General features: G+C 59.3%; 1 protein-coding gene across 3 annotated transcripts in view; it reads left to right on the top strand.

The window, feature by feature from the left end:
* Positions 1-13655, top strand: part of DTX2 (deltex E3 ubiquitin ligase 2) — a 36099-nt gene extending 22444 nt beyond the window's left edge. For 2 of the 3 annotated variants that reach the window (XM_060649234.2, XM_060649236.3), the window contains exons 5-11: positions 209-309; positions 4994-5134; positions 8139-8212; positions 9559-9717; positions 10388-10549; positions 11791-11880; positions 13005-13655. In XM_060649234.2, the coding sequence (XP_060505217.2) occupies positions 209-309; positions 4994-5134; positions 8139-8212; positions 9559-9717; positions 10388-10549; positions 11791-11880; positions 13005-13232 (955 nt within the window). In that variant the 3' untranslated portion in view covers positions 13233-13655. The remainder of the gene's footprint in view (positions 1-208; positions 310-4993; positions 5135-8138; positions 8213-9558; positions 9718-10387; positions 10550-11790; positions 11881-13004) is intronic. The other variant, XM_060649237.2, reaches the window with a different exon arrangement.
* Positions 13656-13862: the final 207 nt, after the last annotated feature.

The following is a 13862-nucleotide window of genomic DNA, read 5'->3' as shown; positions in this document are numbered from 1 at the left end:
CAGATTTCTTTGATTCTCTTTCCAGACATCAGGATCTTTTTAATTAAAAGAAAACCCAGAAATCCTCACTCACACAGAAGCAGCCATGCAGAGTGAAGCTGCGAAGTGGCCCCGGCAACACCAGCGAATTCCTATCTTGGTCTTTCTCTGGCTCTTGTTCCTGCTAAATCGGCTCCTACGTTAAGCTTTGTTCTCTCCTCTCCCCTAGTGCCTCCCTCCCCAGCGGTCCTGCCAGCAGCCCTGGGAGCGTCCCTGCCGCTGTGCCTGTGCAGATGCCGAAGCCCAGCCGGGTCCAGCAAGCCCTCGCAGGTAGGCACCCTGCTGGGTTCCGGGTTCCAGAACAGACCACCTGGCAGGGGGCAGGATGCGGAGGTGGTGGGAGAATGCGTGGTTGAGGGAGGAGATGGTGGGGTGGGGGTGCCGTTACCTTGTTTCTTCTCACGGAAAGCCGCAGCCGCTCCCTAGGGGGCGGTGCCTCTTTTGGGTGACGGGTGACAGTGTACGTACCCTCAGCGAGTGGGCCTGGGGCCGCTCCTCCTCTGTCTCTCCAGGGGAGTCCTGCTTGGTATCAGTGGGAACCATGGTGTGGACCTTTCCATCTTTTACATTTTCACGTCACTTCAATTATGGTTTGAGTCACTGTTCTGTCCTGAGATGCTTTAGGCATTTCCCTAAAGGGGCCCTTTGGGGGAACTTGCAGCTATTTTGGCTGCAGTTACGTTTTGAATTAAGTGGCTTTGTGTCCAACTGGATCATTTGTTAACCATACATCTGTGAACTGTTTTTTAGATTCCTTTTATAGTTTAGGGAGCTACTGAAAGTTACTTTTTAACTAATGGGAAATGCAATGTGTTATGGAAAGCTAGAGGGGAGGAGTGTAGTGAGGTTGAAGCAGGGGAATAAGATAACCCGAGTCTGTGTGTTAGGGTGAGTCACCGTAGTAGACAGTGGGAGTTCGAGGGGACAGGCCCGGGGCAGGGAGACCCGTGTGGAGCCCGACACGATGGCTCAGGGGAGCCGTGGCAGTCGTGGAGGTAAGAGCGTCTGACTTGGTGACTGGGCGCGCCGCGAGAGAGAAGGAATAGAAGGAGGCCCGGTGTGAGGCTGCTGATGTGGTGCTGTAACACGTCATGATCGTTCTTGAGGATCATGTAGGGGCTTTGCATGTGTCTTCCTTCACTTCTTCCCAGTAACGGCTCTGTGAGGTATGAACTTCTATTCCTATTTCCTACTTGGGGAAATAGCCTCAGAGAATTCCAGACACTTCCCAAGATGAGCCAGTCAGCCCTTGGTAGAGCTGGGACTCAGCCCCAGGCATTCTAGGCCTCAGCACCTGGGTTCTTAGCCATTACACTGTGCTGATCCGGAGTCTGGTGGGAGCGCGGGGAGAGGTGGGGGGTGCTGGCTGTGGTTGTGGCCCGGTGCATCTGTCCTGGGGGCAGTGGGAGTTTGGGTGTGCGGTTCAGAAGAACATTCTGGAGTGGAATGGGGTGGCCTCTGCCCCCGTGGGGGGATCATATGAGCTCACAGAGACTGTAAGTGGGATTCTGGGAAGAGCCCTTGAAGGAAATGGAGGGACCAATCAGAAAAGTGGTAGAAGACAGGAGAGGGGCCCCCTCTGGAACCTGCTTCAGCTGCTCAGCCATCAGCCTTCTGCGGGGACAAAGAGAACAGTGAGCAAAGATGTGGTGACTGGAAAGTTCCTCCTGAGTTTAGGTCTTCTTGTGGCATCAGATGCCATAGGTGAGTCAGACCTGTGTGTGTGTGTGTGTGTGTGTGTGTGTGTGTGTGTGTGTGCACGCGTGCGCGCGCATGTGTGTGGTGGTGGTCTTATTGGAGAACGGTTGTAGGTGAATAGGCCTGGCCTGCATATGGCCCAGCTCCATTCAGCACTGTAATCACTAAGGTTTGAATACAGATGTTATAATAACTTTTCTAATATTTTTAAGTTTATTTATTTTGAGAGAGAGAGAGAGAGAGAGAGAGAGAATGAGTGGAGGAGGGGCAGAGAGAGAGGGGGACAGAGGATTCATAGCAGGCTCCATGCAGACAGCAGAGAGCATGATGCGGGCCTCGAACTCACGGACTGTGAGATCATAACCTGAGCCAAAGTCGGATGCTTAACCAACTGAGCCACCTGGGCGCCCCCATAATAACTTTTCTAAACGCGTCTCAGAAGTGGTCTGGGGATTGAGTAGCACTTGCTCCCTTTCCGCTGCTCTTGAGGCTGAGGACCTTCTCTGGTCTGTATCCCAGATTGTCTCCAATGTCCCCTATCACCTTGGCTCTCAGATCGATGCAGGAAGTAGGTAGGTCTTTTAACCTCCATTTTACTCACTGGGGAAACCTCAAAGATTTAGTAACTCGGTCCCAGCGAGCACGGAGTGGAGACTCAAGCCACTGGTCAGATGCCACCTCCTCTGAACACAGCCTCTGGCTTGTAGTTGTTGGTGGGACCCTAGTCTAAAGTGTCAGGGAAGGAGAGATCCTGAGCCAGCCTCCAGGAAGTAGGGTCTGGAGAACAGAGTGCTGTCTTCCCTGCACTGAGCGCTCTGTGGGTAGGTTTACAAGCAAGTGGTCATCTACACTGGGACAGGAGGTCCACCAAGGAGCCACCTCCAGGTCAGGCCTTAGTGCCTCAGGTGACAGCTTCCCTGGTTGCAGCATGGCCCAGCCCTCTCCTTGGAGTTTTCTGCTTTCACAGCCTGCCCAAGCCCAGACAGCCAGGAGGAGTGGGGCTGGCCGGGCAAGGCCAGAGTCAGGACGGGCTTGGACCTGAGCCCCGGTCACTAGACAAAGGGCCGACCCCTGGTGTCAGAAAGAAAGTGATTGTACATCTGACCACGACAGGGACTGCTCTCTCGGGGGCTCTGACAGATAAGCGGAAATCCTCTCAGAAGAGTGGAGAAGCCGTGGCCGTTCAAGCTGCTACAATTATTTGGGGATGTGAGGAGTTTGGGGGGTTGTCCCTGAGCTCTGCTGTTGGGAAGATGTGATGGCCCCCTCTGGGTGTCTCCCCACCTCATCCTGTCCAGTGGATGTTGCTTTCGCGAAGTGTGGGTGTGGGGTGGTTCTCGCACGTTCTTGCAAGAAGGCAGGCCACAGAGCAGGGGCTGCTTCTCCGCAGGCTTTTAAGTTGAGACTTCTGTGTCCGTGACTTGAATTCAGGGGAGGGGGTCCTGCATTGACCGGAGCAGAAGTGTTGTTCATGCTGGCCTCACAGCAGCCACCCAGCAGCATTTGGGGATATCTTGGTTCCCCAGCAGACAGGTGCTGTGAACACCTCCTGTGACAGGGCCCTGCCCTGGGTGTTCAGTGCAGGGAAGACAGCAGTCCCCAAAAACAGGTATGCGAGTCCTTTCAGGTAACACTAAGTCGGGTAAAGGAGGCAGAGATGGAGGGGACGTGGCTCTTGTAGATGGGGTGGTCAGGGCAGGGCTGCCTCCTAGGAGACACTTGGGGAGAGGTCTGGTAGAAGTGAGGCAGTGGATGTTGGGGGAGGAGGTCATGGTCAGCACAGAGGCCCAGGGCTCTACTAAGGCATCGTTCCCGTCCCCTCCATCGTTCTGTCCCCATGCCTGCTTGTCATTATTCCGTCCACCGGACGGTTAGGTTCAGACTCACATCTGAGCTCAGAAGCACTCAACCCTAAGACGCTGGTGGCATTGCATTACCTGACAAGCGAGCGCCTGGGGTGCAGCCGTGGTCTTCTGACGTGCACTTTTGTGTCTCTTGCAAGTGGCTGCCACGGCACCCCCTGCCTGCCTCTGCTGTGCTGCCCATGCCCAGGCTGCTGGCTGGCCTCTGCTTCTGTCCCTGACTGGGCATGTTTGCCACATCGAGTCTTTGTTCTGTAGAGGCCACAGTGGCTGGCCCAGCCAGGTCCTAGGGCCGGGTTTCCCCTCACCCATCTGCGTTGCCCCTGGAGTGGGCAGCACCAGCTGTGGGATCTCCACTTCCTATCCCAGGCTGCCCGCAGGGAAGGTGGCAGAGCGGAACCCAGAGCTCTCCTGGGGAGGAGGTGGTTTTGAGCTAGACAGAGGGCAGGGGGGACTGGGTAGGGGTGCTGTGGACAGCAAGGTAGGCTGAGGGTGTAGTAGGACTACAGACTGCAGCAGGAGGACAGGCCATGTTCCACGATGTGTCAGGTCCTCAGGGAGCGGTGAGGGGGGAGAGTCCGGCGAGGGTGTGTGTGGAGCACCAGGCTGAGGAGTGAGGCCTTTCCCCCGTGGGTATGCCCACCCTGCTCCGTCTGGGGCAGAGGGGCTGTTTGAGCCCTGACCGAGGGCACGAGAGGAGGAGACCACGGCCCGGGACCCTTGCTGCTCCAGAGGAGCAAGGGCCTTGGGGGTGCCTCGGTGGGAGAGCAGGTCCCGGGGCTAGCATTCCTGCCCGCCCACCCTAGCAATGGCGCTGAAAACACCTAGACAGGCCAGATGGGGGACAGGAGGCAGACAGCACCCCACTGGAGGCAAGGTGACCAGGAGCCAAGAGGGCACAGCCGGGGGAGCGCAGGGGGTGGACTGGGAGCTCGAGACCCCGTCCACATCTCCATAGCTTGGCCGCATCCTTCCGTGTCACCGCCTGCTCTCCTTGCTCCTAGCACAGGGAGACCCCACCCGGAACTGCTTAGGAGGCTTCCTGGGATGGCTTCCTGCCCTCTGCCCTCCTGAAGCAAGCGGCCTCACCCCACCGCCTTCCCCGCATGCTGTGAGCGCGGGCTGGGTGGTTGCTTGTACAGTTAGCTGTGGAACTTGGGGCCGGGGCTCCGATGAGCCGGGCGTTTCACTGGTTCCTGGCCTGGAGCTTAGCCCAGCGCGCCTGAGTAGGCCCTGGCAGCCTCGAGCGGCTGAGTCCTCAGGGAGATCGGTGGGTCCTGCTGGCCGTTGACAGTGCCACCTGGACTCAGCCAGGGTTTGTGGACGTCACATGCTGAATGACTCCTTCTAACGTTTCTCCCCTCTCTGCATGTCTGATCTCGCACCCCGTGTAGGCATGACGAGTATTCTGATGTCAGCCATTGGACTCCCTGTGTGTCTTAGCCGCGCACCCCAGCCCGCCAGCCCTCCCGCCTCCTGTCTGGCCTCTAAAAGTCACAGCTCAGTTAAGAGATTGAGGAAAATGTCCATGAAAGGTAGTTCCTGCTCACAAATGCTCTCTGGCCTCTGCTAAGCCTCCAAGTCTTGCTGCCTCTGACTCTCCTGCATCGACTGCTCTTCTTTGACTCCTACGGCCCTTCTCTGCTTCCTTTACGCCCCAGGGGAGGGGCTCAGTGGCCCTTCTCCCTGCTCTCAGCACAGAGGTGGCCCCCAGAATCTACTTAACACTCAAGACCCAGAGTGCAGCTTCTATCTTCCTGGCACAGTTGGAGCATGAGGGGCCTGTTCTTGAGGACTCTGTGACTCTATATGGGGTGAGGCCGGCTCAGGATGGGGGTGACTCTGTCCCTCCCACCGGGGCCAGCATGTGTCTCAGGAAAGGCCCCCAGCCCTATTTGGCCTACTTCCGAGGGGTCTCCCACGGAGCACCGTGCTGCCCATCACACGGCTGGGGAGGAAGGGGTTTCAGAACCGTGGAAGGTGCAGTGAGTTTTAAGCAGACTTACGTGAAGGAGCCTGTGGGTAGTAGGTTCTAAAGCTGCCATTTCTAAAGCTGATTGCGGCTCTGCCTCCAGCTTTGGGCTGGAGACGCACAGACTGCTGAAAGCCCAGTGACCTTCAGGACGGTGGGGTGAGCAGGGAGCATGGCTCTGGCTCAGCCAGTCTTGGGTTCCAGTCGTGGCTTCTGTGCTCACTGCTTTAGGATCTCACGCCCGCGTCTCCATTCATGAGCCGGTACCTCCCACTTAGCAGATTGGTCGTGGGAGGAATAGGAAATCCACACGTGGGGTGCCTGGCACAGAGTGATGGGGGCTGCTCTGACCCTGGCCCACCATCTGTCTAACCCTGACCCCGCAGGTGGCACGGAGGCCCAGGGAGCGGCAGGGCTTCATACCCAGTCCCCCGCCTCACCCGGGTCCCCGAAGTCAGGCAGGCCTCGGATGTCCTGACCCACTCCCCTTTTCCTCTGCCTTGGAGGTAGAGGCAGGTCTGCGGGCAGGGCAGGCCAGGAGTTTCCTGAGATACTTGGGCTTCCCCGGGAAGGACACACGTTCTTGGCAGACCCTCTGGCCTTTCTGGGCTCAGGTGTCCCTTTCTTGGGGTTGGTGGTCACCTGGCTGGCCCCCTTTGAGAAACACGGCTCATGGGAAGCTACCTTCGGTTCTAAAAGGCTGCCCGGGCAAAGGCGAGTGGTGGGCAAATGGGATGCGGAGCTGAGCCAGAGGTGGGCCCAAGGCTGGTCCTGGCAGACGGGGTCCTGGGATCCTTCTAGAGACTGACTTGTAGCCACCAGGCTTTTCTAAAACGCCTCTTCCCTAAGTCCAAGTAGAGTCGCAGCTACGAGGACGGCCACTGGTGCCGGTGGTCATTGTGCTTTGGCCTGACTTTCTTACCAGTGACCAGTCAGTGGCTTAGAAATCTGTGTTTGTGTCTGTATGTGTACTGGGTGGGGGAGAGGGGTGTGTGTGTGTGTGACAGAGTGTGGGGTGCATGTGTGTGTGTGGATGTATGTGGGGTACATGTGTGAGGGGGTGTGGGTGTATATTGTATATGTGAGGGGGTGGGGGTATATTTGTATGAGGGGGTGGGAGATGCGTTTGTGTGTAAGGGTGTGTGGGGAATGTGTGTGTGGGGGGGGTATGGGGTATGTTTGTAGGGGGTGGGGTGTGTGTGTGTGGAGCAGGGGGAGAGAGGGATGGGGTATGTGTGTGAGGGGGTGTGGGATATGTTTGTGGGGGATGGTGGTATGTTTGTGTGTGTGAGGGGGGTGGGGAGTGTGTGTGTGTGGAAGAGAGGGTGATATTCCTTTGCCAGTCGCTGCCTTTTAGGTATTAGCGGTTCATGCCTTCACAGCAATCACAGTTTTGGTCAGGGTTAGGTTTCTGTTTTTAGGTGAGGGAACTGAGATTCAGGTGACATGATTTGGTCCCAGCACAAGAGCCAGAATCAAGCCTGACGTCGCCTGCTCCCAGCCTCTGCTCCCTTCATAGCTGACCCCTAGCCTTCTCTGGTTTTGAGGCCGCTTGGCTGTGGAGCCGTCAGGCTCGTATGTCCTTGCGGCCATAGGCTGGTGGCTATGAGTTTGAGTTCAAACCGGGTCCTTCGGGACTCAGAGGCTAGGACCAGGAGGTGCCTGGTGACCTGGAGGCAGGATGTGGAGCCCTGCCGGGGTTGCTTTCCCAGGCCACATTGGTCTCCCTGGTCCCTCCTTTCTGCCCCTGCACGGCTTTGCTGCCATTCTCTGTGATTCTGCCACTGCCTCTGGCTGGAGAGCCACCACCCCCCCCCCTCACCCGCACCCCGCCCCGGGCCTGGCCGGATCTCTCGCCCGCTGCGGGAGTTTCTTGTTTTGGGGGCATGGGGGCCGGTGCTCGTGCAGGTGCAGCGTCATGCACATGTGCACAGAAGAGTGGGGTGGCCAGGGTGCCCCTCCTGCTGCTCCTCGGCTCCTTCCCAGAGTTGGGGTGTCACTGAGACCCCACAGTCCAGGGACAGGCGAGAGAAAACCGGGGTTTGTCATGACCCTGTCAGCGTGGCCGTCATCCGCAGTCAGTGGGCATCTGTGTGCCGCGGGGGTGGGCACCCGCTGCACGTTCGGCTCCTGAAACTTCTCCTGCCTTGGCTTTCGCACCAGAGTGATGACAGTTGAGTGAAACAGCGCTGCCGGGACACTCCCCACAGTAGTTTGTTTTAGAAGCTGCTGTTTGGCTTTTCTGTGTGTCCTCCTGAGGAGCCTGGGTCCGTCTAGCTTCCTGACTGAACGTGCACAGGGACGTGGTGGAGGCCCAGCACGCGGCTCCTGGGGGCTGTGACCGGCAGCCGTCTCTGGTCCTCGTCCTGGTGGGGCCAGAGGGGGCTGTGCCCAGCAGGGCTCTGAATGGCCGAGTCGGGCCCCCCACCCCGTCTCTTCCTGCACGCTCACCCTCCTGCCCTGGCCTCTCTGAATGTCCCTCCTGGCGGCTTGTCCTCTTCCTCTCTGGATCCAGCATCCCCAGTTCGTACTCCTTGGGACACTGCTTCTGTCCTTCTCTCTTCTAGGAGGGACTCCAAAGCCAGAGCCAGAACAGGTGATAAAAAACTATACCGAAGAGCTGAAGATAGCCCCAGATGAGGTATGTGTCACGGGAGCCATGTTGCCTTTGGTTTCGTTTGGAGACCAGGAGTAGCGCCAGAGAAGGATACCAGCCCTTCCTGTGCCGCGGGGGGTACTTCCCACAGTGCCTCTGGGTGCTGGCCGTGCTCCAGGTGCTTGGGTTTAATCTCCCAGCCTCCCATAGGAGGCTGGCCCTACCAAGAGGAGGCAGCCTGCACTTCAGAGGCCTGGATTCTGATCCTAGCTTTGCCGCCAGTGAGCAGAGCTCCTACACAGGCCTCTGGGTGCTCCTGTCCCTGTGCCGTCCTGATGCCTGGAAGTCCTGGAGGCCAAGGATGGGAGAGCCTGCCGCACTCCCCACGGGCTGAGTGGCTTTGTCCCCATAGCAGTCCTGCCCCTCTGGCTACTGGGAAAGCCAGCCAGCCTTCCTGTAATTACAGGGCCTGCCAGACCCTCATAGCTGCTTGGGCAGGACCGGAGCCTCTGTGCTGAGCCTTGTTTCAGGGGCCGCAGCGCCACTTGTCTGTGATTTGAATGGGGCGTCCTGGGGACTCTGGACAGTGGGTTAAAGGGCGGTCATGCCCGTGCGGAACCGAGGGCTCTGCCCTGCCTCTCCCCTGCAGCTCTGGCTGGTAAAGCTTTAGACAGTGACCTGGAGGCCATCTTCGTGTCTCCCACTTGACAGCATACGTCTGTGTCCTTGTCTTTGCCCTTGTGCTCACCCGGCATCACTGGGCCGCTCTGTGCCAGCCTCCTGCCCTCCAAGCTGCCACCTGTACAGCCTGCACGCAGCTGTGGTCCTGGTGGTGCCCCCACTGTAGAGCACCTCAGCAGGGTCCCCTGACGTGTGAGACGAAGCCCAGCTCTGAGCTTAGCCATCAGAACCTTCCGGGACCTGGTCCTGTCCCACCGGTCTCTTACACCCTACTCACCCCTTGCCCCCTGCAATTACCACCGCCCTCCCCAAACTCTATGCTGGTTCCTGCTTCAGAACATCCTCTTCCCTTTCTCTGGAATGCCCGTTCCTGTGCTTATCTACCCGACAAGGTCCTTTCCCCTGTGACACCCAGCTTGGGGGGCACCTCTAAGGAGCCTGCCCTGTTCTGCCCCCTCTCCCTGCCCGTGCTCTGTTACTGCCAAGGCCCCCATGTCCCCCATGCTCACTGCTGCCTGTTGTCTTCTGTACTACGGTGAGCCCTCTGAGGGCGCAGAATCTGGGGACTCCTCTGTGTTCCCAGCTATGTTCCCAGCTGTAGAATTGTCCGTAATCCTGGCGTTTCAGCAGACAAAGGCTTTTTCTTTCCCTTCTCCCCTTTTGGCGCAGTGGGCCCTTGGTGAGCGTGCCCTGTGTTGGTCTCCTTCTAGGACTGCATCATCTGTATGGAGAAACTGTCCGTGGTGTCCGGGTACAGCGACGTGACCGACAGCAAGACCATTGGGCCAGTAGCCGTGGGCCGCCTCGTCAAGTGCAGCCATGCCTTCCACCTGCTCTGTCTGCTGGCCATGTACTGCAATGGGAACAAGGTGCCCACACGTCTGACCCCAGGGTGGGGGTCAGGGCAACCTGCCCATAGTCCTGTCCCAGTCCTGTTGCATCTGAGCTGGTGACTGCTGCTGCCATGTGAGCCCCAGGGCACTCAGAGGCGACCTTAAGATGTCTGTAGGCCTTGGCCTCACAGCAGGATAGGGGTTGGCCGCCGGGGTTGCCGAGGGTGACAGGTGATACTTGGCTGCTTTCCTTCAGTGGAGTTCAGCCGGAATGGACAGGTTGGGAGGACAGAGAGAACTGAGTCACGTGGCAGACCTTCGGGCCCGGCTTGGCCTCTCTGCAGATCGCTGTGCCACCCCTGTACCAGCCAGGGTGCCAGCACAGTCAGTTGAGAGGTCACGGGGTTTTTTGTTTGATTTTAAACATGTTAGATCGTGGAGACTTTTGCTCATAAACCTGATTTTCCTACTTGATGCTCGCCTCCTGGTACCTCTCCCCTTGGATGGAAATGGCTTGAGGAGTTTCTGGTGTAGGACATCTTCACAGGGATGCTCTCAGGATCGGGTTTCTGTGCAAGGAGGGACCTGCTGTGTGACAGCGGGCCGAGCTGAGCCCCTGTGGGCTCTTCCCCACCTCGACAGCCAGACAGCGTGCCTGGGTGCTCTCTTGGCACCGGCTGAGACTAGGTGCTCTGCTCTGCCTCAGGACGGGAGTTTGCAGTGTCCTTCCTGCAAAACCATCTACGGAGAGAAAACCGGGACCCAGCCCCAGGGAAAGATGGAGGTGTTCAAGTTCCAGGTGTCCCTCCCTGGCCATGAGGACTGTGGGACGATACTTATAGTTTACAACATTCCTCACGGCATCCAGGTAAGGGCCCCCAGCACAGGAGGAGCCTCCTCAGACCGTTCTGGACTCGGTCCCTCTCGCTCTGGGGCACACTTCTTCCTACCCTGCCCCTCTCCCTGTAGTCTGCCTTCCCCCCCCACCCCCCCCCGCCCCCTACCCCAGGCACTCAGGATGCCCGGGCTTCCCAAGTTCAGGCTCTCAGGAACCGGGGGCACTGGTGTCTGGAGGTGGAACAAGCTCTTAGGGCTGTGGAAGCAAAGAGATGGCCTCCGGCCCTTTCCTGACGCAGGGAGGGCATCCTGGAGGCAGAGACATCCTGGCTGGACTTGTGCTGGGCGGGAGGCCAAGTGTATAAGCAGGAAGAACACTTGTGTTGAAGGTCTGGATAGTGGAAGAACCCAGAGGGCAGGGAGGTGCCAACACTGAGGACTGTCCTTGAGAGACCAGCTCGGTGGCCAGATCCAGGCCTGTGGCAGGGCTGTGTCTGATGTCAAGAGCAAGACAGGAGCCCGAGCAGAAGGTCGCAGTAGAGACCCAGACAGGAGCCCTGGACCCTTAGGCCTCCTGCTTGGGCCAGGACTGACCTCAGAGCTGGTGGCGGGTGGGGAAGATACAGGGCTGTGGAGGCCAGGACCCAGGTGGCCTGTCTGTGACAGATGGAGAGTCCCTCTTTCGTTTAACCATACACTTTTCCCTGGTTTCCCTCCATTTCTTCTCAGTGGGTTGTAGTGAATTTTAAAAACATTCCAGACAGCCCCAGAACCACAGAGCAGGAGGGGAGTGTGGAGTATATGTGGCGTGTCTCTGAGTGGCAGAGGGCACGGGCAAGGATCCCCCACTGTTCCAGCCGCCCACCCTTCCGTCCAGTTTGCTGCCACTGTCTCCGGCCCCGCCATGGCACCATCTTGAGCAAGGAGCGAGGGTGTCAGGAAGGGAGGCCTGGCCTTCTAGGCCAAAGAGCCCAGTGCCCAGTGGAATGGGAGCCCCAGCCTTTGATGAATTCCAGTCTCATCAGGACATTTGCAGGAGCGTGTGATGCCAAGCCGAATGGCGTGGGGTCAGGGAAGGTGGTCGCCGGAGGCAGGCCACGTCATGTTGGGTCTCTGAGGGGCAAGATTTGAGACAGCGATCTGTTTGGTCACTTGAGTGCAGACAAATCTCCGGCTAGGGAGGTGAAGGGCGGGCCGGGCTGTGAGGGCCTCTGCAGCTGCTGGGCCCCTCTCAGGGTACCCTGCCTCCTTGTGTCTGTGTTCCTCCTGCAGGGCCCAGAGCACCCCAACCCCGGGAAGCCATTCACTGCCAGGGGCTTTCCCCGTCAGTGCTACCTTCCGGACAATGCCCAGGGCCGCAAGGTAAGGCCCCACCACCCTGGGGGCACCCCCCGCCCTCTGCTGGCAGGGCTTGGCCTGGCTGCTCGTGGGCTGTTCGAGCAGGTGGGATGGGGAGGGCCCAGCTTGGTGGCCATACCTGCTCTGCCCTGTTCACCTTCTTCTGGGGCTGGCTGGGGTGCTGGCCACTCCTTCCCGGGGCTGCCTGCTATCTGTGAGGCATCCTTGACCAGGAGAGACGACCAGCAGGGAGGGGAGGCCACTTCTAGCAACCTCTCTGGCCGGGTCACCTGCTCTTGAGTCAGGCTAGTGTGACGCGTTGGGCAGAGTGGGGACAGGGGAACAGGACTGGGTGACCGTGATGGCCTGCAAGCAACCTCTGTATTGCAACCCAGGAGAGCATTCTGGTCAGAGGAGCAGCTTGAGTGGCAGCTTTGAGAGTCGCAGAGGTGGGCTGGGCTGGAGGGTGTGAGGCGTCTGGGGAGGATCAGATCCGAGGGAGGGAGGGAGGGAGGGAGGGAGGGAGGGAGGGAGGGAGAGAGAGAGAGAGAGAGAGAGAGAGAGTGTGTGTGTGTGTGTTGGGGGGGCAGTGAGGTGTCGGGCGCCCTCTGGCTGCTGTGAGCCTGGCCTGGGGAGAGGCTGACTTGGAAGTAGGGCAGAGTTAGCCTGGCCCCGGGTGTGGCTTGAGCGGCAGCAGAGCAGTGGATGGCGGCGCCCTCTGAGGTGGGGGGTCCTCCTGGGCAGTCAGGTCAGCACATGGAGTTCCGGGGGGTGGGGGGGAGTGGTCAAGACTGGGGCTGGAGGCTGAGGATCCCGACAGATGGGGCCCCGGCCCGGGACTGCGGATGAGATCGCTTGGGAGAGCGGCCCAACCTCAGCCTGCCAGTGGCTCGCAGTAAAGGCCAAAGGGACAGAGAGCCTCGCCCCTCAGTGTGCCCCACCCCGCAGCTGGCATTTGGTGGGTGGCTGCTCCTGCCGTCCTGGCCCTCGCTGCTGGGGAGATCAGACCAGGGGAGGAGGGGGAGCCGCAGATGCTCTCACCCTGTCACCTGGCCACCCACCTCTCCAGAGTGAAAAACCCGTGCCCAGGTTTGCACTTGTTCACCAGGCCCTCCCTCCTTTCCCCTCCCCCCTTTCCTCGAGGGCAGGTCCTGGAGCTGCTGAAAGTGGCCTGGAAGAGGCGGCTGATCTTCACGGTAGGGACATCCAGCACCACGGGAGAGACCGACACAGTGGTGTGGAACGAGATCCACCACAAGACAGAGATGGACCGCAATGTGACAGGCCATGGCTACCCCGACCCCAACTACCTGCAGAATGTGCTGGCTGAGCTGGCCGCCCAGGGGGTGACCGAGGACTGCCTGGAGCAGCAGTGAGCCCCGGGCCTGGCCGGCCCCATCCCGCCCCGCCGCGCCTGCCTCCGGCAGCCAGCTGCCCTCTCCCCCTGCTGCCGGCTGGGCTGCCCCGGGATGGGCAGGCGGGAAGGTGCCTTTCCTCAGAGGCTGCGAGGTTTGTGGGGGCCCGCCTTCTGCCCCCATCCTCCCCTCCAGGCCCAGATCTACAGGCGAATCAGGCAGGCCTGGGGAGTTGTACTTGTGGGGGCTTAAGATGCAGCTACCTCAGTGCGTGGGGCCCCCTGCCGCTGGCGGGCTGCTTCGGGGCCGTAGTGCCGGGGGCCTGGCGTGGGGTGAGGCGAGACTGCCCCGTCCCCCATCGTAGCCAGGGCAGGCGTGGGTTCTGGGTCAGCTTCTCATACCTCAGATGTTCTGTTTGCAATAAATGCCCTATAGCCAAAGTCAGCAGGCCCTGGTGTGTTTTTGGTGGAGAGGTTTTTTGTTTTGTGTGTGTGTGTGTGTGTGTGTGTGTGTGTGTGTGTGTGTGTGTTCTGATGTGAGAAGGCAGCACACACATACGTGCCCTGCTGCATCAGGGCAGGAGGGAGCTCACACGCTGCCCGTCCGACTCGCATTTTCCCCAGTGACGAAACAGGCCGCAGAGAGGGCCCA

This window comes from Panthera onca, chromosome E3 (genome assembly GCF_046562875.1).
Source record: "Panthera onca isolate mPanOnc1 chromosome E3, mPanOnc1 haplotype 2, whole genome shotgun sequence".
Classification (NCBI taxonomy): Eukaryota; Metazoa; Chordata; class Mammalia; order Carnivora; family Felidae; genus Panthera; species Panthera onca.
Note: the sequence above shows the minus strand (reverse complement) of the source record. Positions and strands in the feature narration are given on the sequence as shown.